General features: G+C 50.7%; 2 protein-coding genes across 5 annotated transcripts in view; one reads left to right on the top strand and one right to left on the bottom strand.

Annotated features, from left to right (window-relative positions):
- JPH3 (junctophilin 3) overlaps positions 1-2,021 on the top strand; it is a 47,998-nt gene extending 45,977 nt beyond the window's left edge. Inside the window, exon 5 of the mRNA XM_066557239.1 lies at positions 7-2,021. Coding sequence (XP_066413336.1) covers positions 7-87 — 81 coding nt within the window. The 3' untranslated portion in view covers positions 88-2,021. The remainder of the gene's footprint in view (positions 1-6) is intronic.
- Positions 124-25,744, bottom strand: KLHDC4 (kelch domain containing 4). 4 transcript variants are annotated; one of them, XM_066557242.1, is made up of 12 exons: positions 25,348-25,744; positions 24,299-24,390; positions 23,423-23,501; positions 22,474-22,572; positions 20,239-20,375; positions 15,001-15,093; positions 14,495-14,654; positions 10,043-10,124; positions 8,017-8,225; positions 6,521-6,935; positions 5,976-6,098; positions 124-1,324 (listed from the first exon to the last, which is right to left on the bottom strand). In XM_066557242.1, exons 1-12 carry the CDS (start codon positions 25,444-25,446, stop codon positions 1,221-1,223), a joined length of 1,692 nt encoding a protein of 563 aa, XP_066413339.1. In that variant the 5' UTR covers positions 25,447-25,744; the 3' UTR covers positions 124-1,220. The 4 variants fall into 4 exon arrangements, with proteins under 4 accessions (XP_066413339.1, XP_066413338.1, XP_066413340.1 ...); XM_066557241.1 differs by lacking the exon at positions 124-1,324 and adding an exon at positions 5,157-5,710; XM_066557243.1 differs by lacking the exons at positions 124-1,324; positions 22,474-22,572 and adding an exon at positions 5,157-5,710.
- Between the last annotated feature and the right edge of the window lie 439 nt (positions 25,745-26,183).

Below are 26,183 nucleotides of genomic sequence, written 5' to 3' on the forward strand. Positions count from 1 at the left end.
TTGCAGGGTTCAGCTCCCATCCTGGTAGTCATGGTGATCTTACTAAATATTGGAGTCGCCATTTTGTTTATTAACTTTTTCATCTAATTCAAGACTGTCTTGTTTGCAAAAATAACAGTTACATGTATGAATGGGGGAAAAAAAAAACAAAAACAAAACAAAAAAACCAGAACCAAACAACAACAACAAAAAAAAAACAAACAAAGGGAAAAATCATAACTCGAACTGTCCTCTGACAATTTCCAAGTCTTTTCACAGAAGAACAACAAATGATCGAGTCTCACTCACAGTTTGCCTTTTTTCCTGGGTAATGTTTTTTGGATTTTAGCCAAAATTCTTTGCTTGTATAACACTATGCTGTGTGGCATGGCAAAATGCTATCAACACTCTGCCCCCCCAACACTGGGAAGGATGAGAAGGAATCCCAACAAAAGAAAAAAACCTCGCTTCCCTTCCCCTCACCCCCCCCACAAAAGAAAATAATTGTCTTTGTAACAACAGCAATGAACCCCAAAATGGAGATGAGACAAGGGGACCATGGGGAAAGTTTGGGTGGAGTGGGGATGGATTCTGGGATGCTCCAGGCTGAGCTTCCCAGGGAAATCCAAATGATAAATGGGAGAGAAAAGCAGAACCAGGCTTTTCACCCTTTGGAAATGGAGGAATGCTGCTGTGAGAAGGAGGAGAGAAGGAGCACAGGGAAGGAATGAACCCTGTCTGGATGGGAAAATGGCAGAACAGGCCCCGTTCTGATCCTTGTTTTTAAAACAAAAATTGGCTTTTTGCAGAATTCCTCGGGGCAGGGGGGAATAGGGAACACGAGGTGTGAGCAGCAGCCCCAGCACCCTCCTGCCTTCACTCCTCCTCCCCAGGCTGCTCCTCACCCATGGCAAGGCAGGGAAACCACCCAGAGCTACTTTTAATTCACAGCCAATTTCTCCTGGCTAAAAATCCCCCCAAAAAGCCCTTTGGAGGCACCTCCAGCAGCACGGACGGAGTGGCTGATGGTGCTGTGCTGGTGAGGAGCATCCAGCCCATCCCAAAAAATGTGCACAGGGAGCAGGGTGGGGAGGGACAGGGGACAGAGGGCTCAATTCCAATCCACTGAGGATGACAATAAAACGAAACCAAGCAGAAATCCAACTGTTTCTCAAAGGCACCTGGGGAGGAGCACCTGGAGCATGTCCCAGAGAGGAGGGAGAGGGTGGTGGGTTTGTCTCTTACATCTTGCTGTGGACTGTTTCAGACATCATGCTTGGGCTCTGAGCATGTAGTATTTTGCACTTTGTAATGCAGGATGTATATTCCAGCTTCCAACATGTCCCTGTATTAAAAAAAAAAAAAAAAAAAAGAAAAAAAAAAGAAAAAAAAAGAAGAAAAAAAGAAAAAAAAAAAAAGAAAATCAAACCAAACATCATTGGCAATGGCAGCCTCTAAGGATGTATTTTCTTTCTTTTTTTTTTTTTTCTATGTCACTTAATTTCTTCGTTTCTACCATCTTTGTACTATGCCTGCCTTGATTTTTGTCCCCTCCCTGTCCCCACGGATAACCTGCAGACTCATTAAAGATGCGTATCCCTGTTCTGAGCTGTCCTGGTGCCGATCACACAGCGTGCTCTCAGCTCCAGCCCTGGGCACTGGCGCTCCCATCCCTCCCCTCGGTGCTCCCCCACCAGCAGCTCCCACGGCTCCTTTGGGATTTGGCAGGGCCAGGGACCAAATCCCACCCTCATCCCCCCCTGCAGCTGCAGCAGCAGGAGAAGGGTGCGGGAGGGTGGCAGCTCCCGAGGGGGGTGAGACCCTCCCAGGAGATTTTGGGGGTGGGGAAGGAGGGAAAAGCCCTCCCCGACATTCACGTCCAGAGTTGTTGGATCCAGCCCGGACTCGTGGACTCAGCTTTGCTTTGCTTCTGTTTTAGCTGTTTCTCTGCTACCTTTTCAGCAGATTTCTTATTACACTGCACTGGATTGCTATATTTTTAACCAGAAATAAACTAAGGATTAGAGCATGTGCCAGTTAAATTCAGTTCTTTTCCTTACATGGTCTGATTCCCTCCTGTCGCAGTTTTGCTTCCTCTTCTCCTTCCTTTCCCTTTCCAGGCACAGGGCTATGGGTGGACAGGGGAAAGGATAATTTTGAAATTCCATTTTCCACAGTAACTGTCCATCATCTTCCCACCTCTTCCTTTTTTGTGTTGTTTTGGATTTTCCTTTTGGGTCCTTAGTCATAATTTTTTTTCCCCCTCTTCAAGGCTTGCTGCACACTTGAAATGAACAAAAAAACCCCACACATTGGGATTGTAGCCTTGGGAATTCACCCCTGGGATTTGGAATCCTGCTTCTGCACTTTGGAGACACTCTCGAGGACCTTTTTTTTTTTTTTTTTGGTGCATTTGAGTGCAGGACACAAAGCTCCTGTCAGGAGCAGGCTAAACACAGCCCTGCAGACACAGATATTTAGATATCTGTGAAACAGCAGCAGAATGCCTCTTGTTATCCATCAAATAAAAGGACTGGTGGATTCCTGACTGGATTTTTCCCACTGCTGCCTGCCCAGTTATTCCTGCTCTTGCCCCTGGACCAGCACAGGATTTTCCAGCTCTCTGCTCCATTCAGTCAAGCTGAGGTTTGCTCAGGAGGAAAGACAGCCACAGACTAATATTAATTGGCTCCCAACCCACATGGTCCAAAATAATGATTCCTTTCTTAATCCCGGGGAGTTGAGCAATTTGTCTCAGTCCTGGACTTTTCACATTTGCCCAAGGCCAGAAATATTCCTGAGAAGTAGCCCAGAAACAGAGGCAATTCAGTGTATTTCCCTGTCTTATGAGCCTGGCTCCTGCAGATCTACCTAAGGCCCATTAAAATGCCCATCAAGGTGGGCCATAAATCCATGGAAATGATCCAGCCCTGCTGCTTTATGTCCAGGCTGGCAGCTGCACTTGGTCAGTCGAAGTTTTGGATCAGTTTTTAAGGCTGCACTGGAATTTTTATGTTCTGTCAGCACAAGGAGGGGCTGGCACAGCAGAGCAATGGGGAAGGGGGAATTTGGGAAGGGAGATTTGGATCCCACCTGTGTGAAAGGGGCTGCTCCAGCACTGCATCCTTGGGAAGAGAAGGAAGGAAGAGAAGGAAGGGAAGGGAGGAAGGGAAGGAAGGGAAGGAAGGGAAGGAAGGAAGGGAGGGAGGAAGGAAGGGAGGAAGGAAGGGAGGAAGGGAGGAAGGAGGGAAGGAAGGAAGGAAGGAAGGAAGGAAGGAAGGAAGGAAGGAAGGAAGGAAGGAAGGAAGGAAGGAAGGAAGGAAGGAAGGAAGGAAGGAAGGAAGGAAGGAAGGAAGGAAGGAAGGAAGGAAGGAAGGAAGGAAGGAAGGAAGGAAGGAAGGAAGGAAGGAAGGAAGGAAGGAAGGAAGGAAGGAAGGAAGGAAGGAAGGAAGGAAGGAAGGAAGGAAGGAAGGAAGGAAGGAAGGAAGGAAGGAAGGAAGGAAGGAAGGAAGGAAGGAAGGAAGGAAGGAAGGAAGGAAGGAAGGAAGGAAGGAAGGAAGGAAGGAAGGAAGGAAGGAAGGAAGGAAGGAAGGAAGGAAGGAAGGAAGGAAGGAAGGAAGGAAGGAAGGAAGGAAGGCAAACCCCCTGTGCCACGTCAGCTGCTCCCTGCCCATCTGGTGTCTGGGTGGTTGTACCCAAGACCCAGATTCCAGCAGTCCCCAGAGCCCCAGGTTCCAGAGATGCCGAGCTGTGGCAGCATCCCTGCCAGGAAAACAGCCAGACTGCATCAGAGGGGGAGGAGCGACAGCAGAAACAGGGTGGGACCCACGGCAGAGGCCTTAATTGAGACCTAAGGACTAATTACACACGGCAGCTTTGGCAAGTGCAGGGAGCATGGGAAGCAGGGATTTTTGGGAGCTGTCCCACAGACAGGGTGGCTCCAGAGGGCTGGGCTGAGGCAGGATGGAACAGGGATGGGATGGGATGGGATCTCCTGAGCTGGGGGTGAGGGCTTTGCAGGGAACAGAATCCTGACTAAAGCTTTTCCTGCTTTAGGAAACAGCTCAGCTCCTTGCACAGCTCCTGAATGACTGCAGCAGTTGTGGGATCATCGAATCATGGAATGGGTTGGGCTGGAAGGGATCTTAAAGCTCATCCTGTCCCACCCTTGCATGGACACCTTCTACTGTCCCAGGTTGCTCCAAGCCCCATCCAACCTGGCCTTGGACACTTCCAGGGATCCAGAGGCAGCCACAGCTGCTCTGGGCACCCTGTGCCAGGGCCTGCCCACCCTCACAGGGAGTGGCAAATCCTTCAAAACATTGAACAGAAAGATGTGAACTTACCCAAGTGAGAGGACAACAGGGTGAGTGACTGAGCAAGCCAGGGGATTCCTTCCTGGATTAACAAGAAAGGCTTTGTTTTCACTTTTCCCAGATCATCAATAAATGCTCCATTTTCTCCTCTCCCAGGTTATCAATAAATGGTTTGTTTTCACCTCTCACCTGTTATTTTGTGGGGAAGGTCCCTCCCTGCCAGCCATGTTTTTATCTCACCAATTAAAGCTCCCTGTCAGCTCTATTTAATCTTCCTTCTGTCCTAATGAGCCCAGCAGATCCCAGCCCTGCTCTCTGGAGAGCTGCATCCCTGGGGATGGCCCTGCCACAGCAATACCCAGGGCACCTGGAATTCCCTGCACAAGGACAGCCAGCCCTGATGGCACCTCCAGGCATCACTTGGCTGCTGCAGCACACACTTGGATCCCATCTGCTGTCCCCAAGGACACAGCACTGCTCTGCTGGGAAGGAAGGGATGCCTTGAGGAGAGGGGCTGAAAAACAAAGCCTTAGAGCAGCCCACTCCTTCCTGGCCTCAGTGAGGTCTGCAGGTGGACATTTCACTGGTCATCAGGAGGTCACCTGCAGGACAACTGGGCCAACAGGGGGAAAAACTGAACTGGGACATCCCACAAAGGCAAAACTACAGTGGACATGGAAAAGGAAGCGGTTTCTGTGAGTGCATCTGACAGGTAAGGCAGGAAAGGATTCCCAGGTTTTTCCAGATATCTCAGAGCTGCTGGTGCAGATGTCACAGCAGGAACTGCAATCCCTCATCCACACCAGGAGGAAAACAAGAACACAAACTGGGATGGGATTTACTGAGCAAAACAAGGTGATATAAAATAAAGGTGATATAACCAAGTGAGTTTATTGTAGGAACACCTGGAGACTCATCCTGGCCCCAGTCAGGAATCTGGGACCAGTGAACCATTGTCATGTGCAGTTTGTCCAGACAGACCCCAAACAACTTCTGAACAACAGAGTCAGTGTTGTACAGCCCAGAACAAGCAGAACAAGTGCTTGGACAGCAATCCTGTTCCTCAGGAGCCTCCCAGAGCATTCCCAGGAGTACCAGCAGCAGATCCAGAACATCCACCCAGGATGGTCAGCCCAGAGCTGGGAAAGGCTGGAGCCAGGATGGACATGGGGCTGAGCTCAGCAGGGCTGGCCACTGCTCCCAGCACGCTCCTTCACTCCTGGAGCAGCCTCAGGACGTCTGGATGGGATCTTCATAGAAAGTCTTGGCCATGGCATGAGCCACCTTGAGCACCTTCTTGTCCTTGGCCTCGGGGCCCATGTGGCTGCGGGCCAGCCCGAGCCAGTACTGCTCTGTCCTGGCCAAGTACTGGGCCTGGGCCTCCCCAGGCTGCACTGCTGGGTGCTGCTGCTCCCCTGGGCAAAGAGAGGGACACAGAGGTCACACACAGCTCACCAGGGCCACATCAGCCAGGCCACGTGGGGCTGAAGGTAACAGCCTGGAAATCTACCAGCAAGCAGGAAAATTCCTCTTCTATTCCAAGAGCAATGTGTTAGGAAAGCTGCTTCTGCTGGAAACTCACCTGGATGCCAAGGAGACCTTCCAGGCTCCCAGCAGAACCAGGCACTGCACTAAAGCCCACTTGAGGTTAGAATGGAGACAGCATTTGTTAGTAATTACCTTCCTCATCTTCACTGTCCTCTTCAGAGCTCTCCTCTTCTTCTTCCTCCCCTCCCTCTGCACCTTCCACATCATCATCCTCCTCTTCATCTGACTCTGATTCCTCCAGCCATTCCTGGGTTTCTTTGATGAGAAAAGAAAGAGAAGAGAGGTCCAAAGAGATAATTGAGCTACCAAGAGCTAATTCCAGGTAATGCCCACGTGCTCTGCAGGACCCAAGCCCTTCACTGCCCTGAGACAGTGGGGACAGGCAGGAGCATCCCAGTTCCCTGGAGGAGTGGACAAGGCTGGCACAGCAGGATTCCCAGGATGGCTCATGCCACCACAACTCTGTTTGCAGCTCTTGGATTTCCAAATCACAGGGCAGAGCTGACTGTACAGTGACCCCAAAGCTCTGGGCCACACAGGTAAGACACTTTTTCCCATCCAGGGAAAACCTCCACTCAAAGGCTCTCCACCACCCCTGAGGAAGCCCCAGAGTTGCTTTTTTCCCCCAGTGTTGCTGCCCTGAAGGCACAGGGAGAGCTCCCAGCAGCAGAGCTTACTTGGATCCATCTCCAGCAGCACCTTCCACTGGTCCATCCTGTGCAGGTCGATGCTGTGCAGGTCACTGAGGGTCACCTGGCGGTCACCCACCTCGAACATGCCCCCGTACACGTAGAGGACCCCGTGCTTCACTGCCACCATGGCACTGGAGCGTGGGCACGGCTCCACGGGCTGGCCCAGGGCTCCACCTTCCTCCTCCTCATCCTCCTCCTCCTCTGAGCCAGACCTGTCCTTGTCCTCTGCAGCTCCAGGGATGACCTGCTTGATGGTCATGACGGTGCCATCTTCTGCCACCACCTCCTTGACGATTTCCAGGGGGCCCTGGGGAGGTGGCAGCTGCAGCTCCTCCCCTCCAGCAGCCTCTGCCTCAGCCTGTCTGCCACGCCTGCGCTTCCTCCTCTCTGACTTTGGGCCCTGAGAACAGGAATTAAAGGAGATTTTGTGGGACTGCATGCAGCTAACAGCAGTTCATACAGACAGCACGGAGGGAAGGAACTGTTCCTATTTTTCACCACAATTTAAAGTCTCAAGTGATCAGTGCGGTTCCTCCTACAGCATGAGCTTCTCCCAGCCTACAACAAGGAACAGTGAAGATCCTGGAGAATCCAGAGTGTGGAATTGCTCCCTCTGTTAAGAGAGGAGCAGCTCTCCTGCTCCCAGGTGCCACAAACACACAAAGGCCACTGTTCTGTGACAAGGGAAAGTACCCCACGATTTCCTGAAATCACAACAATTGCTGGGTGCTAAATTACAGCCCATTACCAGGCAGCACTCCAGGTCTTGGAAGAACTCTCTGAAAGGGCTGGAAAACAATCAGTTTGGGAAGGCTGAAGCACCCAGCTGAGTGGCTGTTTGCCTGTTATTATGGGATCGACTTCTCCATTTGGAGAACAAAGCCAGGAAGGGGCAGGGGGAAGGAGAAGCTGAACCAGGTTTGCACCTCCCTTGGCCTGTGAGAGTGGTTCAAACGTAATCAAAGATCTGAGCTGAGCTCTGAAGCTCCTGGAGCCAAGGTTAATATTTCATCTCTTCTGGTAGCTCATCAGCACTGGGGAGAAAAGGGAAGGGTTTGATCCCGAAATCTTTTCACAGCAGCTTTGAGTGAACTCTCCTCATGTCAGACTCATGTGGCCTGGAGAGGGCTTTCAGCAAAACACCAGAAATATGTTTTCAAGCTGCTTTGCTTCATTATGCATTCCACAATAATGGGGCAGCCTGATTCCTGGAGGAGAGGGATTGCTCAGGTGCACCCTGAGCTACCAGAAACACAGGATTCCTTTAAAGAGAGAAAAATCCTTGCTCCATCCCTGGAAATGTCCAAGGCCAGCTTGGAGCAGCCTGGGCTCATGGAAGGTGTCCCTGCCCATGGCAGGGGTGGAATGAGAGAATCTTTAGGGTCCTTTCCCACCCAAACAATCTGTGAAATCTCAAAGAGGCCAAACCAGCCACAAAGGATGTGCCAGGTGATGAAACGAGCGAATTATTTAACCCAGACCTTGAGCTGTGCAGGGAACCAGCGGTTCTTCCCGATGTCATAGAAATAAAGGTCATTGAAGAAGTCCCCCTCAATGCTCTCCTCCTCCTCCTCATCCTGCACCCCCCCAAAGAGGAGGCAGCGGTTGTTGGGAGCAGCAGCCACAGCAAAGCCAGACCTGGGGCTGGGCTTCACTCCAGAGGGGCTGAGCCGACTCCAGCTCCACCTGTCTGCAAGGAGAGAACAAACGTGAGCAGCAGCAAAGGAGAATCCTGGCTGGTTTGGGTATTCCAAGGCTCTCAGAATTCCAGCAGGCCTTGGGAAGGCTGAGCTGGAACAGAGGCTGGGCAGAGTTACAGAATAAAGCAGGGATTTATTAAAAGGATCTCCTCAATGGATGCACCTTGGGCAGCACAAGAGCCCAGCAGGGCTGCACCCAAGATGAACCAAAACGGTCCCAAAATGAACCCAAGATGAACCAAAACGGTCCCAAAATGAACCCAAGATGGACCAAAATGGTCCCAAAATGAACCCAAGATGAACCAAAATGGTCCCAAAATGAACCCAAGATGGACCAAAATGGTCCCAAAATGCCCGAGCGCTCCCGGGGTCTCTCCCTGGGATCAGTTCTGCTCCATTTGCATCTTGCAGTTCATTGTCCCATTCCAGCTTTAGCCCCTGCAGTCCCATCCTTGTTTTTCTCTCTCAGCCCACGGTGTTTGTGCTCCTGGGCTGAGATTTGGATCATTTGTCCTTGGTGCCCAGCTGGAGCAGGAATTGTTTTGTCTCCCTGCTCTGTGCACAGAGCTCAGCATCCCCTGATGTGAACCCAGACCCACACACTAAAGCAGCACAGAATCTGAAAAATACAAAAGCCAAAACCTGAGGCATCAATTCCATGCCCTGTTTTGGAGAGTCTCGTGGCATTTTCAGGGTATTTCCAGGGCTTTCTGGAGCAAGGAGACTCTTGAAAGTGTCTGCACCTTTACTGGAGGGTGGAGTTCAGACAAGGCCTGATCAGATGCAGCCTTCAAGCACCAAAAAACATCCCTCAGTTATCCCATGGAGCCCTCCCACCTTCCATCAGTTCTCTCCACCTCTTCTGCCACCCTGCACTGCTGCCTTATCCCCAAAAATAAACACAGATCATCCCAAAAAGCCCCAGCCAGGCTTTAAAAGAGAGCTCAGCAGCAGGACAAGACTTGTGCTCTATCCCTCTGCTTTTCTTCAATCCCTTCTACTCTGACTTCAGAGCAAATCCCTGAAATTCAGGCTGGGAGAAGACTGCCAGGCCCTGTGCTTCTGAAGGAACTGCAATTCCAGCAAGATAAAACTATAAATAGGAATAATGCAAACAGGGCCTGGAGTCCAGACAGTGCTGGTGACCAACCCTCCTCCCCAAACCCCATCCCAGACAGTCAGGTTTGGAGAAATCAATCACAATTTTAACATATTAGAAATTCAGCTCCAAGAAAACTGTCCCACTGCCTGAGTCAAGGAGGAAATCTCCTAAGGAAGGTGATGGAATTCCTATTCCAATCCAAGATAACCAAAGAGCCAGCATGGATCAATCTGTCCCAGAAGGATTGTACCCCATGGAATGGGCCCAGCCTGGAGCAGGGGAGAGCTGAGTGATTCTCTGTGTTCTTATCTCAATCCATGAGTCTCCCATTGGATTTTCTCTCCCTTCTCCAGCTGGGGAGGGAGGGATGGAGCAGCTTTAGCAGGTCCCTGGCATCCACCCAGGAATACCCCACCACAGGAGAATTCTGCAATCCCAAAGATTTTCTGTTGTGAACAGGAAAGTGCTGATCAAAATGTCCCAGAAACAGGAATTTGGAAATGTTGTTTTAATTCCCCCCCCCCACATACAAACTGGGGGGAAAAAAAAATCACTAAAATCTCTTTTCCTGAGAGAGAAAATCTCATTTCTTCCTGAACCAACACTGGGGCACAGAGGTTATCACTGAGAGGGGAATTTGGTTCCAGGTTTTTTTGTGTTATTCCAAGGAAGGGAGAGAATTTGCATTCCCATGGCAGTGCTCACCTTCCTCCTTGCCTGTCCCTTCAGCCTTCAGCAGGAACATATCAGTGTGCAGGGTGCCTTTGTCCACATCTTTCTTGACCCTCTGCAGGGAAGGGAAACACAGAGACACTCGGGAAACAGCTTCAGCAGCCAAACCACAGAGGGATCCAACTGGAAATGCAAACACTGGCTCTGGGCAAGGAGAGGTCCCTCTGGAGCATCAGGCAGCTCCAAACCATGGGATTCAAAGCAGGGATACTCCCTGGATGTGCCAGAATTCCTGCCTGTGGCAGCAGGAAGGGCTCCCCAGGCTGCAGCACGGATTTCTGGGGCTGTATGGAGACTATGGGATTCAGGAATTCTGGCACCCAGAGCAGAATAAATTGTCACAGGGGAGTAAAACCAACTGGTCTGTAAACAAAGGAAGGGTGGGCAGCACTGAGGGAACAGAAGAGCCAAGGTCCTGCCTTTCACTCTGCCCCAGACAGGACCAGGTGCTCTTAGGGCTGATTTAACTCCTGTAAAAGGAGAATTCCCACCCCACAGTGGGACGTGACAACTTTCCAGGGCTTGCAAGGCCCTCTGGGATGCTGCCCTGGATGGGGAGCAGCTCTGATCTGCAGTGGCCTCATGTGGCCCAGCCCTGGGAGCAGCCCAGGCTGTGGGTCCCTGTCACCCCCCTGAGGCAGCACAGGAGGGGCAGAGGTGACAGCTCGGTCCCCCTGCAGCTGCAGCTTTGCCACAGCCCTGAGCAACAGGTTCATCCTCCCAAACAGAAGCAGAAACTCCACTCCCATCCCTGCAAAAGGCAGCAGCAAGGACGAGGTGAAAGCTCAGCAGAAGCCATGAAATGCCTGATTTTCAGTGTGATCTCCCTGCTCCTCTCCCTGGATTCCAGTGCTCATGGCAACAGCAGCATCCCAAGGCAGCTCTGTGCCACACCACCACAGGAGCTGTGTTAATAATGTCATTGGCCAGCCATCCTTCCTGCACAGCTTCCTTGTCATTCCCTTCCTCCTGGCACGAGGAACTCTGCTCCCTGGATGGCAGCAATGCATCCCTGCAGTGCACCCCAGGCTCCAGCCCTCAGCAAGATGAGCTCTGTGGAGACCACAGGATGCAGGAATTTTGGCACCCAGAGAAGAGAAATAAATTGTCACAGGGGATTAAAACCAACTGGGTCCAGCACTCTCCTGCTGCACAGCTGTAGCTGGCAGGTTCTGTTGGTGCTGCAGGACTTGGTACCCAATTCTTGGGACTGGTGCTCAGTTCTCAGGGAGAAGAGAGGGAAGTGTGCTCCAGGCACTGCACAACTCCAGCCAGGTGAAGTGTGAGGAGCACAGCACTGCCTGAGAGGCAGGAGAGCAAACACAGAGGGAGCAGCTGGCTCCACAGCCATCCAAGCTGTGTGGAAAATCCACATTCCTTTCTCCTGTAGTAAACACACTGTGTATGCACCATGACAAAGCTCCCTGGGCTCAGAAAACCCCCATGAGGTGGAGTGGGAGTCAATTTTTGTTGTCAGAGGCAATTCCAGCTGCTGGAGAGATCCATCCCCTCCCAGGCAGGACAAGTCAGCCCTGAGCAAATCCTTCCATCACTCACAAGAGTGAGTCCTTGTCCTTGGTGCTTTCCAGTTCCAGGTGTTTGTTTTCCAGGAAAAACTGGCTGGGGTGCCCACAGTGGACAGCCTGTGCTTTGCACATGCAGGCACAGTGGGGAGGTGCAAGAGCTTTACAGGCATCAGCTGGAAATTCAGCTCTGCTGCCAGCCTGCAAAGGAACTGAGGCACAGAGAGCTCGAGGGGGGGAATCAGGATTCTCCAAAATTGTCTGATAGGAGATCAACAGTGCTGAAAAACATCCAAATAGCAGAAGTGTTCAGCAGGCAGAGCTACAGAGGGAACCAGTCCCACCAGACCTTACAATTCAGGCACTTCCACATCTCCCAGCAGAATCCACTTCAGCTTTGTGACAACTGCCACTAAAAAAACCCAAAACAACACCACAGCCATGTCTGGCATCCCAAAGCCCTGCCCACGTGAAACTCCACCCCTCCCCTGGCCTGTAGGCTGCACCTGCAAGGTGGAGCAGCAGCAGCTCCAGCCCCTCTGTTGCCTAGCAATGGAGCTTCAGCCAGCCCAAAATGCAGCTCGCTGCAGCAAGCCCCATCCCCAGCACAGGGAAGGGCTGAGGACATCTTTAGGATCAGCAGGAGAGCAGGTCTGAGCTCCTCTGGGCATTGTGAGGTCTGTTCTAGGCAGAGCTGGCAGCACGCACAACATCCCTTCTGTAGAAATTGCAGAAATTGTCTTTATCAGGCTGCTGATGGAACAGGGACAGAGACATCATTGTGCTGAGAATTCTGCTCTTTAAAATATCAAGCAGCACTATCTCAAGGCAGTCACACCCAGGCTTGGAAAGCTCCTTTTTCACCATTTGCAGCCTGGTTTGCTCAGGACAATCCACAGCAAAGGTGTGTGGGGACCAAGGTGCTGGCCTTGGCTCTGCAGGTCCTGCAGTGCCTCAGAAAGTCACTCCACCTTTCCTGCCTCTATTTCCCCAGCCAGGAAAGAGACTTTTTAATCATGTCCCATGCATGGCATGGGACTGCCGTGTTGCTGAGAGGAGACTCTCCACATCACTTCTGCAAGTTCAGGAAATCAAAGCAGGCTCCCAAAACTCTGTTCCTGCCTTCCCAGCTCCCTGCCCATCCCTGGACAGCAGCACCAACCTCCTCCAGCAATGTGACAGCCAAATGATGTCCCTATTCAAAAAGAAGAGCTATTACAATTTTCCTCCCCTCTTCCCTTCAAAATTTCCTATCCGATGTGTGATTTAGTCCTGCCTCTCCTTGGAATACTCTGCATTTGATGAATGGTGCTTTGCTTGGATATTTGCCTGGTTTCAGGTGTAGAAATGTCTTCAAACTCCCCAAAATGTCTTCACATCAGCCCTGACTGGAGTATCTGCCCCTGTAACTGGAGACAAGGGGTGAGTCCTCTCCTGCAGCTGCCCAACTCCAATTAAGTGTTGTTTTCTCCATGTCTGCCTTCTCCCAGGAGCATCCCAGGCAAACACATTTTCTGCACTTCAAAGCAAACACAGACACTCGGCTCCACAATCAGCTCTAAGTGAAGACACAATGAGAATTAAATAGCCACACATTAACAGAAGTGGGTCTCTCCTAGAGGGGCCATATCCTGCTGAATTTAATTTTCAGGAGCATGCTGAAGGCTGCAGAGAAAATTCTGTTCAGAGCTTTGGCCAGTTTGTGCTACAAAAGCAGAGCCTGGCAGGAATGGCCCATCGGAGGGAAGCACACAGAGCTCTCCACAGGACAAAGGAAGGAGACTTTTAACATCTGTGAAAAATGTCTTGTTTTAATGGAATGTCTGTTTTGCTTAATGGAGTGCTTGTTTTAATGGAAAAGCTGTTTTCCAAGCTGCAGAGAACTTCCCCCAGCTCCCATCCTCACCCAGTGCCCTGCCAAAGGCTGAGGGCAGCTTTGCATTCCCCCATCCCTTCTCCTTCATTTTTATCAGCTCACACCAACCCAGAGCAGCAGTGGAACAGAACCAACTGCAAACATGTGAGACTTTCCTATCTCCATGGGGCACCTGGAGCCCAGCTGCTGCCAGGAGAGCTCCACAGCCAGCAGAGCATGCAGGCTCCTGCTCCCTGCCCACCCTCAGGAGCGGGCACACAGCACAGGCAAGGGAAGAGGACAAAGCCCTTTTGGGTGGAGAAGGCTCTGTGTCGTTCCTGCTGCTGAGCCCAAAGCTCAGGCCCTGAGCAGGCACAAGTGCTTCTAAATATACAGAGAGACCAACTCCCCTCTCTCCTCTCCTGCTTCCCTCCTTTGTTCATTTATTCCCCTCAGAAGAACAAGGCGTCCTCCTCCCCTGCTGCCTTTCCACGGGAGCAGCAGGATCCAGGCCTCTGCCTCATTCCCAACATGAAAAGCTTTGGCAGGAGCCTTCTGCTCAATGAAACACTTCCTTCCTGCTGCCCAGCATGGACAGGGATACCTGCTCAGTGAGGAATGTGCTCTCTGGTATAAATTCCCAGGATTAACAGAGCAAGGAGCAGAGCTGGGGGAGCCTGGTGCTTGTCAAAAGTCTTTTTTGGCTTATTGAGTTTGCTCCCTCACCTCTGCCACTGATGGCACGAAATAAAAGTCTCTTGGCAACTGCTGCTTTTAACCTGCAAGTGCTGAAGCACAAAGGAATACCTGAGAATGCTTTAAGTTGCCAAAAAAATGTCATTTCTCCCAGTTGCTTATTCCTCTTATTCCTCCCTCAGTGACATCAATTCCTTCTGTTGGATAAGAACAGCAGGGAAAATAAAGAAATCATGTGAACCAAGATTAGCCCCTCAATCAGCAGAACTGCATGAAAAAAAGGCAGAATGAGAAGATGCCTGTTTTGGTTCCCAGCCTGTGGACAACACCTGCCACCACAGTGTCCCCTACCTGCTTGGAGTAGCCCCCATAGATGATGATGTTGCCCTCAGGGGTGGGAATCATTTGACAGCCAGACCTTGGAGCAGGCCCCATCCCTGCAGGAGCCAGCTTGCTCCAGGTGAAGGAGTCCAGGTTGAAGGTGTACACATCGTTGTAGTAGATGAAATCTCTGCGGAGAGCACATGGGGACACTCAGGACAGGGTAAAATAGCATTTCAGAGCTCTGCTCACAGCCCCCACTTCCACAAGACAAGGATCTGACAAGACTGAGAGGCTAAAAATGCTGGACTGAGCTTTGGCTACAAGGATGGGCAGCTGCTTCAGTGCTACAATGATTTCTCCCACACCTGAAGACTTTAAATCAAGATCCCTTGTCCTTCTAACCCAAAAATCCAGTTCAGTCCCAGTCCTGCTGAGGATAACTCTCCCATTCACACCCAGATTTCTGTTACTGGTGAAATTTTGTTGCCTTTTTTTAAGGAGGACTCAAACCCCCAGCCACCCCAGCAACCCACCTTGCACTCTCATGGAATCCTCCAAAGATGATCAGCTGCCTTTTGCACGCAACCATCCGATGTCCACTTCGTCCAGAGGGCCCTCCTGGTGCCCTGAAACACAAAGAAATTCCATTTCTCAGCAAAATCCCCTGCCCTGGGAGTGCCTCAGGCCATTTTTATTGCAGTCATTGGCAGCTGAGCTGGCTGAGCTCAGCCTCTCCTGGAAATGGGCACCATTGGAAACGGGGCTGCCTCAATCCACGGCTGCTTTTCCTAAGGACAGGATGGGTGCTCTTCAGGAACTCTTGGGACTGCACAGGCAGTTCTATTCCTAGAGATAAACCACCCTAAGAGCACCCAGAGTCTTTCCAGTGATGACTCAGGAGCTGATTCTTCAGGAGAGTTTAATGAACAGCACTTCACAATTGCAGGGAAGACACTCCAAACTGAGATGTTTTCTCCAAGCACCAAGAGACAAAGCCTGGCTCTGACACCCCCCTCCCTCAGTGTCTCAGGAAATCAACACCACCTTCACTCATCCACCTGCAGTTTGGGTATGACTCCAAGCCAGTGAAAACACTTCATGAATTACCCAGATTTCCTCAAGAACAAAGGCACTGCAGCAAAACAAGTCATCATTGTCAGCATGATCCCACTGAAGGAGGGCAGGGATAGATGGGATGTTGGGAAGGAATTCTGCCTGGCACAGCTGTGGCTGCCCCTGGATCCCTGAAGTGTCCAAGGCCAGGATGGACAGGGCTTGGAGCAGCCTGGGATGGTGGAAGGTGTCCCTGCCCATGGAGGGGGAGGAATGGGATGTGATTTAAGGTTCCTTCCAACCCAACCCATTCCATGACTCTGTGACTCACTCCATGACCCTACACACTCAAAAGCAGCCACACACTCCTGTTCTGCTCTTCCAAGCTTTCCTGACCTTGCAGTTAAATGTGCAGCTTCCATTTCCAGGACCAAGCAACACCCCCTCCATGTGTCCCATCCACAAGGCTCCCGAGGAGCTGGGCAGCAGGACACCACCCCACCATGGATCCACCCTCCTTCCCCCACCTTCACCCCCAGCATCACACAAGAGACAACAAAAACAACCCCAGCAACTTTCCAACAGCCAACTTTAGGCCAAAGAGGGTTTGCTGTGTGTTCTCTGCCCCCATGGATGAATCCATCCTGTTTTCCCTCACTGAGGAGTCTCCCAAAGCTCCCAGCTGGCACCACTGGGCCCAGCAAGACTCCTCCACCAGGCAGCCCTAGGGTGTGGAAGTGATTGCACAATCAGGGCCTAAATAAATAAAGCTGAAAACAGCAGCAAAACCTAAAGCCACAACCCCCTGGCCACACTTGAAGTGGCAGCAGGGAGCTGGGAATGTGGTGATGGATTTCTGTGGAGAGAGAGAACGAGGGCCCTTATTCACCATGGAAAATGACAACCTCACCCTGGTGATAATGAGAAACTCCACCAGAAGAGCAGCGTTTGGGGAAGACTGAATTAATATTGATTGCTGGGACTCTTTATTCTAACAGAGAGGAGGTTTTTCCAAGCATTTACTGGATCTTTAAGTATCACCCTGCAGAACAGCACCTCTGGTATTAATTTCATCAAGACTTGAAATCATTATTTCCTCTTGCTGTAACAAAGCTCCCGTGTCATTACTCTAAAAGATGGCACTTTTTAAATCATCTTTTTATTTTTTTAAGGGGAGGATGAATTAAACCCAACATGAGCACTAAAATCCGGTTCTCAGAGAATATCTTGTGCCTTGTTTCTCAAACAGGTTTCCTCGGAGTTTAAAATCAATAGAAATTTATTTATTGATGTGTTTTAATAAAGCTCCCACCAATGCAGATTTAACTCCAAGGCACAAATGGCACAGTGAGGCAGGACCTCATTCCCACTCCAGGAAGATCTTCCTGCAACTTGTTTCCCAAACACAAACTCTTCCCTTTTACCTCTTTCAGTGTTCCTGGTCCCAAAGAAACATTTTGGAAATGGCTTCCCAGACTTTGTGATTAATGCTCTCTTTCATGGGGTTGACACCAGAAGGCAGACATGTAGGAGGGAGCTGTAAATTCTCCAGACTTTTTTTAAAAATAGATGAAAAACTCTGGCTAAGGACTGGCTCTACACATGTACAGCACGAGGCTGAGCTGAGCTGCTCCATAAGGAATTTTCTTTTGCCTGTGGAGTTACTCTGGGATTTGTAGTAACAAATCAGAGCTGAATTCAGCCCCCAGATTGATGAATTACTTGTCCCAGTGGCTACAGGAGTTACCTCTTCATCCACAGGATGCTCAGGAGAAGCTTGGGAGTGCTCAATAATAATAAAAGTGGGGATGAAGAGAACATTCCATCACAGGGGCACTTGAGGACAGAGCACTTTTATCCTGCAGAGGAAGGTGAACTCAGGATTTGTGTTGTTTTACACCAGTGGCACACACAGATCCTGTCCCCCCATGTCTGGACACTCAGGTGGAAATAGAGAAGGGAAAACACAACTGGCACAGAGCCCAGAACCCTCAATTCCAACCCCTTGCAAAGTCAATCCACTGCTGTACACCTGCATCCTGATCTACCAAAGAACAAACTCATTTCTGGGCTGACAATCTACCTGATTTACACCAAAACACCCTTTTCTTTAAGCACCTCCTACCTGCTGTGGCAGGACCTGATTTTTCTGGTGAGCAAGGAGAGGCCTCCATCAGACCCAACCCTGTGCTGGGCCATCCTCCACTGCAGGGACTGCTCCAGTTCAACAGACACTGGTGAAACTGGGAAATTTCCAGCAGCACATCCCACCAAATCCTACAGGAAGCATCAGCAGCATTTCAGAATGTCAGTGAAGGGAGCTGCAGGGGAGGGATGTGGCAATTCCCAAGCACAAGCCCCAAGGATGCTCCCTGCCTCTCCCTGAGGGAGGGCACTGGGACTCAAAGAGCTGACTGGGAATGTTCTCTCTAGGAAGGAATGAGGCAATTAGGTTAAAATATTGCTGCTCCAAGGCAGGGTAAGAAACAGTTCATGGACTGAGGAAACCTCGAGCATCACACACAAGATAAGGTGGCTGCACTAAGTCAAAGTCAGCTGCTGGCACGGCTTCTAACGGGCTGGGATTTGCTGTGTTTGGATCATCTTTGTGCATGCAAAATGCAAGGAAAACACAGCTAAATCCTGCTAAATTTAGCAACTTTTAACTCTGTCAGGCAGCCTGCCACCACTGTGCTCTGTGCTAGGAGAAAATGGAGCTGCACTTGCCCAGCACAGGGAAGTTTTCAGAGTTAGTCAAGGTTTTCTCTTCCCAAGTCTTTCAGAATCGAGCCCCTCATGGTACCAGGATGGTTTGTGGCAGGAACTGTAGGCCAGGAAGGACAACATCACTGTCTGGAATCTGAACTGGGGGGCTGGAATAACCAGATTTCCTAGAATTTCATGTTTATATCACAGCAGGGTCATCTTGGACAAACCAACACATCAAACCCACCTGGAATGTGGCACTTGTGACCCTTCCCATGGGAACAGAACCAGAAACTTTGCCTCTCTTGTCCAGACATTTCTTCATGAATAATTAATTGTACTACTTTATTATTTGCACTAAAATGACATTTTCTAAACCCCACACTAGTCTGTACCCCATGTGTGTCACCTGGCATTTATTCAGGTAACACTGGCAGCACACTGGACACATGGAATTATTCCTTGGTCTGTGTGAAGGCTCTTGGCACCAGGAATGGCTCCTCACCGTGATCCCAACAAATGGGAAATGCTGAAGGAAGTGAAGTGCAGCAGGTGCCACGATCAGAGTTTTAAAAGAAGCAGGATAAAATCCCTTGTAGGAGTCAACAACCACCTCTGCTCTTTCCTCTTACCCTTTCCAAGCAGCCTCCTGACCAAGATGTGGATGGAAAAGCAAAGAGGCAGCAGAACCTGCATTTTTGTGCTCAGCCAGGTCAGCATTAAAACAAAGCCATCCCCTCCCTTTGCCTCATTAAAGCAGCTCCAGGAGCAGCCCAAGGATGGGGAGGAGATAAGCTTTGTCTGATTCCAACACTGGGACCAGGGCATGGGTGTTCCCAAAATCCCAGCAGGGCTGAAGGACAGAGGGCCACCCAAACAAGGCAGGAAGCTCAAATGGAGAAGACTCCAAATTCCCATTGTCAGGCACTATCAATGCTCCCACTCTGCAGGGAGAGGGAAAAAGGTGAGACAGGCACAGTGAGACACTGTGAGAGCTCAGGATGGAGCCCCTGGCTCCATCCCTGCACAGCTCATCCCAAAGCAGCCTCAGCTGCTGTGCAAGGAGAGGCAGGCACAGCTGACAGACCCCACACCCTCTAACAGGGTCAAATGGGATCAGCCTGGACAGACTTGGTGCTCCCATCTGAAGGAAGAACATCACTCCTAAGTGAGCAAAGGCTGCTGCTTTTCTCAGTGCACTTTGAGGGTGATCTGGAGCTCCAGCCCACCCAAAGCTGTGGTCTGGTACAAGACAATCCCAAAGTCCAAGAGGAAGCCAATCCCAAACTCAGACCCAAAGCCAATCTGCTGCCTCTCAGTCCACTGGATGTCACTAGAACTCTTCTGTCACGCAAATACAAACAGGAGCAGCCAAAGCAAGGAGCCAAAGGTTAAAGAAACATCAACACAGGACTTTGGGCCAGATCCACTGAAAATATTTACACTTTCACTCCTGTCAAAAACTTTTGGCACCTGTTTCCTTTGACAGGCCTGAATTACTGCCTTGTTTATCCCGAGGAATCTCAAGGCAGCAAATGCCAGGAGTGAAGTTGGGTGGGTACAAACTGGGTTCTCCAGTGGTGTTAAAATGGGGAGATCCTTGCACTGGCCTCGTACAGCCCCCACTGGAGGAGCCCAGGAAAACAGAGCAGCAGCTTTGGACATCTGCACCTGCCAGGGTTGGGAACAGAGAGCTGCTCATGATACTCTTCCCTTCAGTTAAGCAACACCAAGGCAAACCCACACCCCAGAAATCAGGATTGAAATAAACCAGCTTTAGTCTCAAGAGACTCAGAACACATCTTTCATTCCCACTTCTTTCTAGGGGTGTCTTCTCCAACCCTCTGTATTTAAGGGAGAGCTGGGAAATCACAGCACTGAACCAGGAATCAAACTTGGATCACACTGGCACAGCTCCTCATGAGGCCAACACCAAAGAGCCACTGAACACCAGGACCTCAGGGATCAGAAATCCAAATTTCTTGGCAAAAGAACGAGGGCCCAGCACTTACTTGATCTGCTCCCAGGTCTTGGTGGCCAAATGCAGGACCCAGAGATCTTTGTAGTGGTAGAACTGCTCCCCGTTGGGAGAGGCAAACTCGCCCCCGAAGATCCAGAGCTGCCCCCCAGCCGTGGGCACCACAGCTGCCTGCAGGACAAGGGACAGCTGGGTCAGAGAGGATTCCAAAGCAGGCACACAGCTCCCCCAGTGTCAAACACACAGCTCCAAACCCCAGGGAACAGCAGCAGCAGCTGCTCTCTGGGGCTGAAGGAGGGAGAATTTGGATTAAAGAGTGTTTAGCACATCTTCCCTAGAGCAAGGGAAAGCTGGCCTAGGAGCTGGGCTCTTCCCACCTCCTGGGGGAAGTTCAAAGTGCCCTAGAAAACATCTTGGGATTAGTGTAACAAAAAATGTTCAACTCTCTCTGTTCAAAACCAAACAAAAGAAAGAAAACAAAAAAAAAAACCCAAATACAGAAGGAAATGTGCAGCATTTGGGCAAGAGGGGAGACTCTTACTGCTTTGATTGGGCCATAGCAGAGAGGGTTTTTTATAATTTTTTTTGCACAGAGCAGCACCAAAACACCTCTGGCATGCAAGATGCCAGTTAAAAGCAGGGAGAAGAGCAAGAACTCCACTGAAGTTATCTGTGGTAGGACCAAGGGAGAAGGAAGGAATCCCAAGAAGGAAATGCTGTGGCTGTGCAAATTTCAATTTCTGTTTTCTCCAGGGTACCCATCACAGCTCAACGTTGGGATAATGATCTCCTTCCTCACAAGGCTTCATTCCCTGCCTGTCTCTCCCAGCAAAAAAAAAAAAAGATTTTTAGCCCCACAGAGGACCATGCCCTGCCATAGACCAGCCCAAACATGAAATGATTAATTAAGAAAATCCAGGGTGTGCCTTCAGGCAGGATTTGTGGGAACATGAAGTTACCTAAACAAAGGGGATGTGTGCCTGAATTCCATGGGCATCCAGTGCTTAAAAGCTTAAAGGGAAGGTTTATGCAACAGCCTGCTCATAGTTGTGGGTGACATTTCCAAGAGCTGGCTTGAAATTCATGACAAAACCAAACCCTTTTCCTTGAACAACTGCCAAAACCTGCCCATAGCTCCTCTCACCTCAGCTCCCACAGTGGATTGTGTGTGAGAGACCAGGGTACAATAAACCTAAAAACATGTACCTAGCAGCCACAGACACACTTCTGCTTAGCTCTGAGCTATGCATTAAATATAAAGCTACAAGGAAGACAAACCAGTGAGCTCATGAGGCTGAACTGTCCCCTGTGAAACCATAATTAATTATCAGACAGAAGCACTGCTGAAGCAGGACTCCTCAGTTTCTTGTTGTTGTAATCCAGCTGCAGCTCCTGAGCTGGTCCCTCTGGATTGAGCTGCTCGACAGCCACCTGCTGGCTGCTGGAGCACAGCTCTGAAACCAAGCTCGACTTCAAACAGCACAGAGTAGCCCAAAAATCAAGGCAGAACCTTTCAATTCAAGGATGCACAGCTCAGAGCAACACTGGCACTCAGTAACATAACAGAGGGATATGAACCTAACTGGGGTGTTGGATCTTACCAGGGAGCTTTGGGATGGGTAGGAAAAGGACATTCACATCCTGTATGGCAGCTTTGGGAAGGCACCAGTCACCCACTGGCTGCAGCAGGTAAGAAAATCTATCAGCTGGTGAGGGCCAAAGACCTGCAAAAAATACAAGTCTTTGGTCCAGGTTGTGCTGTGCAGGTGTTCACATGAAGTAAACAAACCCAAATTCCTCATCCTCACAAGCAGCCAGTGACCTGGATTTGCAGAGAGGTGCAGAAGAGCCCAAGTGCTCCCTGCTGGCAGCAGTGGCAGTGGCTGGGATGTTCGTGGATGAAGGCTGTGGCCATGAAGGGAACAATGGGTTTTGGGCAAATTCCAGTCTGGAAACTCAGGGGCCCCTGGGATTCTGGATTTGAGCTGGTCCTTGTACAATACAGCAAAGAATTAATTTCTGAGGAAGAATCCCCCCCCTGGCTCTGCCAAATCAACAGACACAACCCCAAATCTTCACACTGAACACTGCCAGAGGACACCCAGTGAGCAGAGCACCTTGGACACAAAAGCTGAACTGACACCACTGGCACCCCATTATGAGGAGAACAGAGAGGCAGGAAACCCCCAGGAGGTGCAAAAATTCAAACCCTCCTCCCAGATCTCCTTGAGAACAATCCCAGCTGCTGCTCTGGCAGCCAGAGCTTTACCTGGTGAGCACAACGCCTCGGGGGTGGGTTGGGGATGTCCAGCTTTGCCCAGCTGTTCTTCCTGATGTTGTAAATGTACAGCTCATTGTACAGGTAGGTCTGTGAGACAGGGAAAGAGCAGCTCAGCCCAGCCCAGCCCAGTCCAGCTCTGCACAGGGGATTTGGGGTGAAGATTACAAAGCACAACCTCCTCAGAGGGCAGGGAAGGAGGACAACCAGCCCCTGCACTGCACTGCACTGCACTGCACTGGGAGGCAGCAACTCTTCCACTGGGCTGGAAGGTTCCTTCCCAAACCCTTGGTGAAGGCTTGAGATATGAGGACTTAAAAAGCTGGAGCTTAACACAGATGTTTAGGTTAAAGCTGCTCAACTCCAGAGCAAAGAACAGCTCCAGGTGGTAAAAAAAGCAGAATTAGTTCAGCTCATCACACTGGGTAACTCTGAGGTGGCCAAGTATCACTGCCAGGCTGGAGTTTTCCAGAGCAGTTTGTTTCCAGGAGCAAAATAACCACTTGCAACCTGCAGAAATTCAGGGAAAAAGAGTATTCCTGAGTGCAATAATCTGCTGCTGCTCCCATCTCCAAGGCAGCCAGCAGCAAAGGTGTAGAAATATCTTGTTTTGAGAAGGGCAAGAGATTCTTCACTAGTTATCCCAAATGAGGGGCAGATATGGCTGCAATTAAGTCTGGAGAAATTATGAAGCCCTGAAATATTGATGCTGAGACAATCACTCTGACTCCTTAATGGGTTCCAGAGTGTCTCCTTCCTGCCAACTGCTCAGCCATGAGACAGAGCCATGGCAGAATTAAAAGGCTATTTTGCTCTCATTCAGGGACAAATACATATTTTATGACTCTGCCTTGAATTTCCCTTCAAATGAGACCCGTGCAAATTACAGGAAAAGGAGAGAGGGGGGAGATAAAGAAAAAGAAAATGAAGTATACATTACTTTTTGGCCATTGAAATATTCACCTCCAAAAAGGATCAGCTCGTCTCTCTCAGGGTGAGCACAGAAGGAGCAGTTCAGCCTGAAAGAAAAGAGGATGGAAAAAATAAAAAAAAACCATGTGAAAGTCCTTAAAACCCTGAATCTTGGAGCCTTTAACTCAGGCACCAGCACCTCTGCCCTCCAGCCCCAAAGGTCTCTCCATCATCTGCCAAATTACTGTGCTGTGATGTTCACCCCAGGGCTAAAAACTTCTCCAAAGAAATTAGTTTCTTCCAAAACTTCCAGCAAGATGAATGGGGCACTGTCTGAGAGGCTCTCCTATTTCAGGAGCACACGTTACTCCGTGATTTAACTCCCCCTTTGACGTGAGCTCCTGAATTTTAATGCTGGGGTGGCAGGAACAAAAATTACTTTGATGAGGGCACAGAACTCTGGGCTGTCTCCTCTCCATTTATCTGTGTCATTATTCTGCACTTGCTGCTGGTCACTGCTCTCCTGAACACCCCAAGTCTGTGAACCCCACTTAACAAAGTGGTTTTCACCTCATGACACATCCTTTTGCCTCTGAATTCCCTTCAGCTTTCTAGTCCAAACCCAAAACTTCCTCTTCACTTTTATTTTCCCTCAAAGCCCTGAAATCTACCCCTGCTTTGCCTCTTTTGTGCTGATGTGATGGTTAAAAAATGGATTTTGATGCCCAAAACCAGGCTTTTGGTCTCTTTATAACCATGAACTCAGTATTCCAGCTGTTTCGTAACTCCAGATATCAGCTATACCTTCCACTCTTGGGAAATAACTTTACATAAAGAAATTACATCAAAAGCACTCCCAGCTGCTCTACAAGTGGCAGCCAAAGCTTCACACAAGCTCTCTCACCTGGGTGAGGGGGGTGGGCAGGATGACTCAATTACTTGGGTCTTTTTAGCATCCAAACTCTGGAATTCTGCTATCAGGGCTTCAAGATCCTCCTGGAAAGAAAAAGCCAGACATGAGCAGCTTGACATGCACAGAAGCACACATGAAAACAGCACTCACTCGACAGTTTCCCTTTTTTAAAAAGAAAAATAACTGCCCAAATATAACTGGAAACTCTTTTATATCCAGAGAAACCTCGTGCATCTTTATTCCCTTTCAACTTCACTGAATTAAAACCAAAATCTGTCCCCATAACTGCTGACAGACCAAGGGCAGAGGCAGGACTGCAGCAATGGGAGGTTCTGAGCCTGGGTCTCTCCTACCACCCCACTTCAGGTGACTTTGCTGAAGGTGGGCTCCAAGCAGAGATTTCCAAAGCCTGGGAATTCTGCAGCATGGAATCAGCTCTCCCTGCAGCCAGGATACTCCACAGGGGCACCTTCCATGCCTTGGAGCTTTGGATGAAGCCATTAACAGCACTTTATACCAGGGAAAAGTCACTGCTTTGAGGCTTAAACACAAGCAGCCTCTCTAGGAGTGCGAGAAATAAAGGTTCTCATGTGCTTTTAAGGAGAAAAGGATGAAGGGGATGGAAAGCAAGAAGGAGCCTTAAACCGTGGATCGGGGGGGATTTAAACAAGATTCTGCTTGGAATCAGAGAATGAGGGACCTCAAATCTCACCCATGGGCAGGGACACCTTCCACAATCCCAGCTGGCTCCAAGCCCCGTCCAACCCGGCCTTGGGCACTGCCAGGGATCCAGGGGCATCCCTGAAGTCCAACTTCAAGGACCCTTGGACAAAGCTCTCAGGCACACTGGGATTGTTGTGGTGTCTCCGCAGGGCCGGGAGCCGGACCGGATGATCCATGTGGGTCCCTTCCAACCCATGGCATCCTTCACTTTCCCTGGGCAGCCCAGATTCCAGTTGGATTCGGTCTTTTGTTCCCAACGCTGCCCTCAACCTTCCCCCTGCCCCAGAGCGGCCCCCGCCCTCCCTGGCGCCCGTCACCTCCTCCTTCTTGGCTCTGCGGGACACCTTCTTCTCCATCTTGGCCAACGTCTTCTCGGCGCCTTTCCCCTTCTTGTCGCGCTTGCCCTTCTTCCCCATGGCGGCGGGGACGGGATAGCCCGGGATTCCAGCGGGATCACAGCGGGACGGGGCCGGGATACCCCGGGATCACAGCGGGATCACACCGAGATACACCGGGATCACCCCGGGATTCCAGCGGGATCAGAGCGCGACGGGGCCGAGATACCCCGGGATCGCACCGGGATCACAGCGGGCCGGGCTGCGATACCCCGAGATCACGTCAGGATCACAGCGAGACGGGCCGGGATACCCCGGAATCGCAGCGGGATCACGCCGGGATACCCCGAGATGCCCCGGGACCACGCCGGACCGGGATACCCCGGAAAGCCCCGGGACGGGGCCGCTCCCTGAGCCGCGCGGCAGCGCCCCCTGCCGGCCCGGAGGGCTGATGGCGCTCAGGGAGCGCTGAGGGAGCTCCGCGGGCTGCGGCCGCTCCGGGCCGGCGTCAGGAGCTCCGCAGGGCCGGGGAGAGGGGTTGGTGCAGCCCCGCACACCGGCCGGCACAGCCCTGGCACGGCTTGGACACGGTGGGGTTGATGCCCGCCCTGAGGAGAACGTGGAGCCCACAAAATGGCCCCCTCCCCTCACACAAAATGGCCCCCCCTCAGGGGAGGGGAGGCGAGGACGTGTCTGGAGGGGAAGGTCAGGCTCTGTTCAGTGGTGCCCACGGGCAGGAAAACAGCAATGGCCATAAACTAAACCACAAGTTCCACCTCAGCGTGAGAGTGACACTGGCACAGCTGCCCAGGGAGTTT

The sequence above is a fragment of the Molothrus aeneus genome, chromosome 11 (assembly GCF_037042795.1).
Source record: "Molothrus aeneus isolate 106 chromosome 11, BPBGC_Maene_1.0, whole genome shotgun sequence".
Lineage (NCBI taxonomy): Eukaryota > Metazoa > Chordata > Aves > Passeriformes > Icteridae > Molothrus > Molothrus aeneus.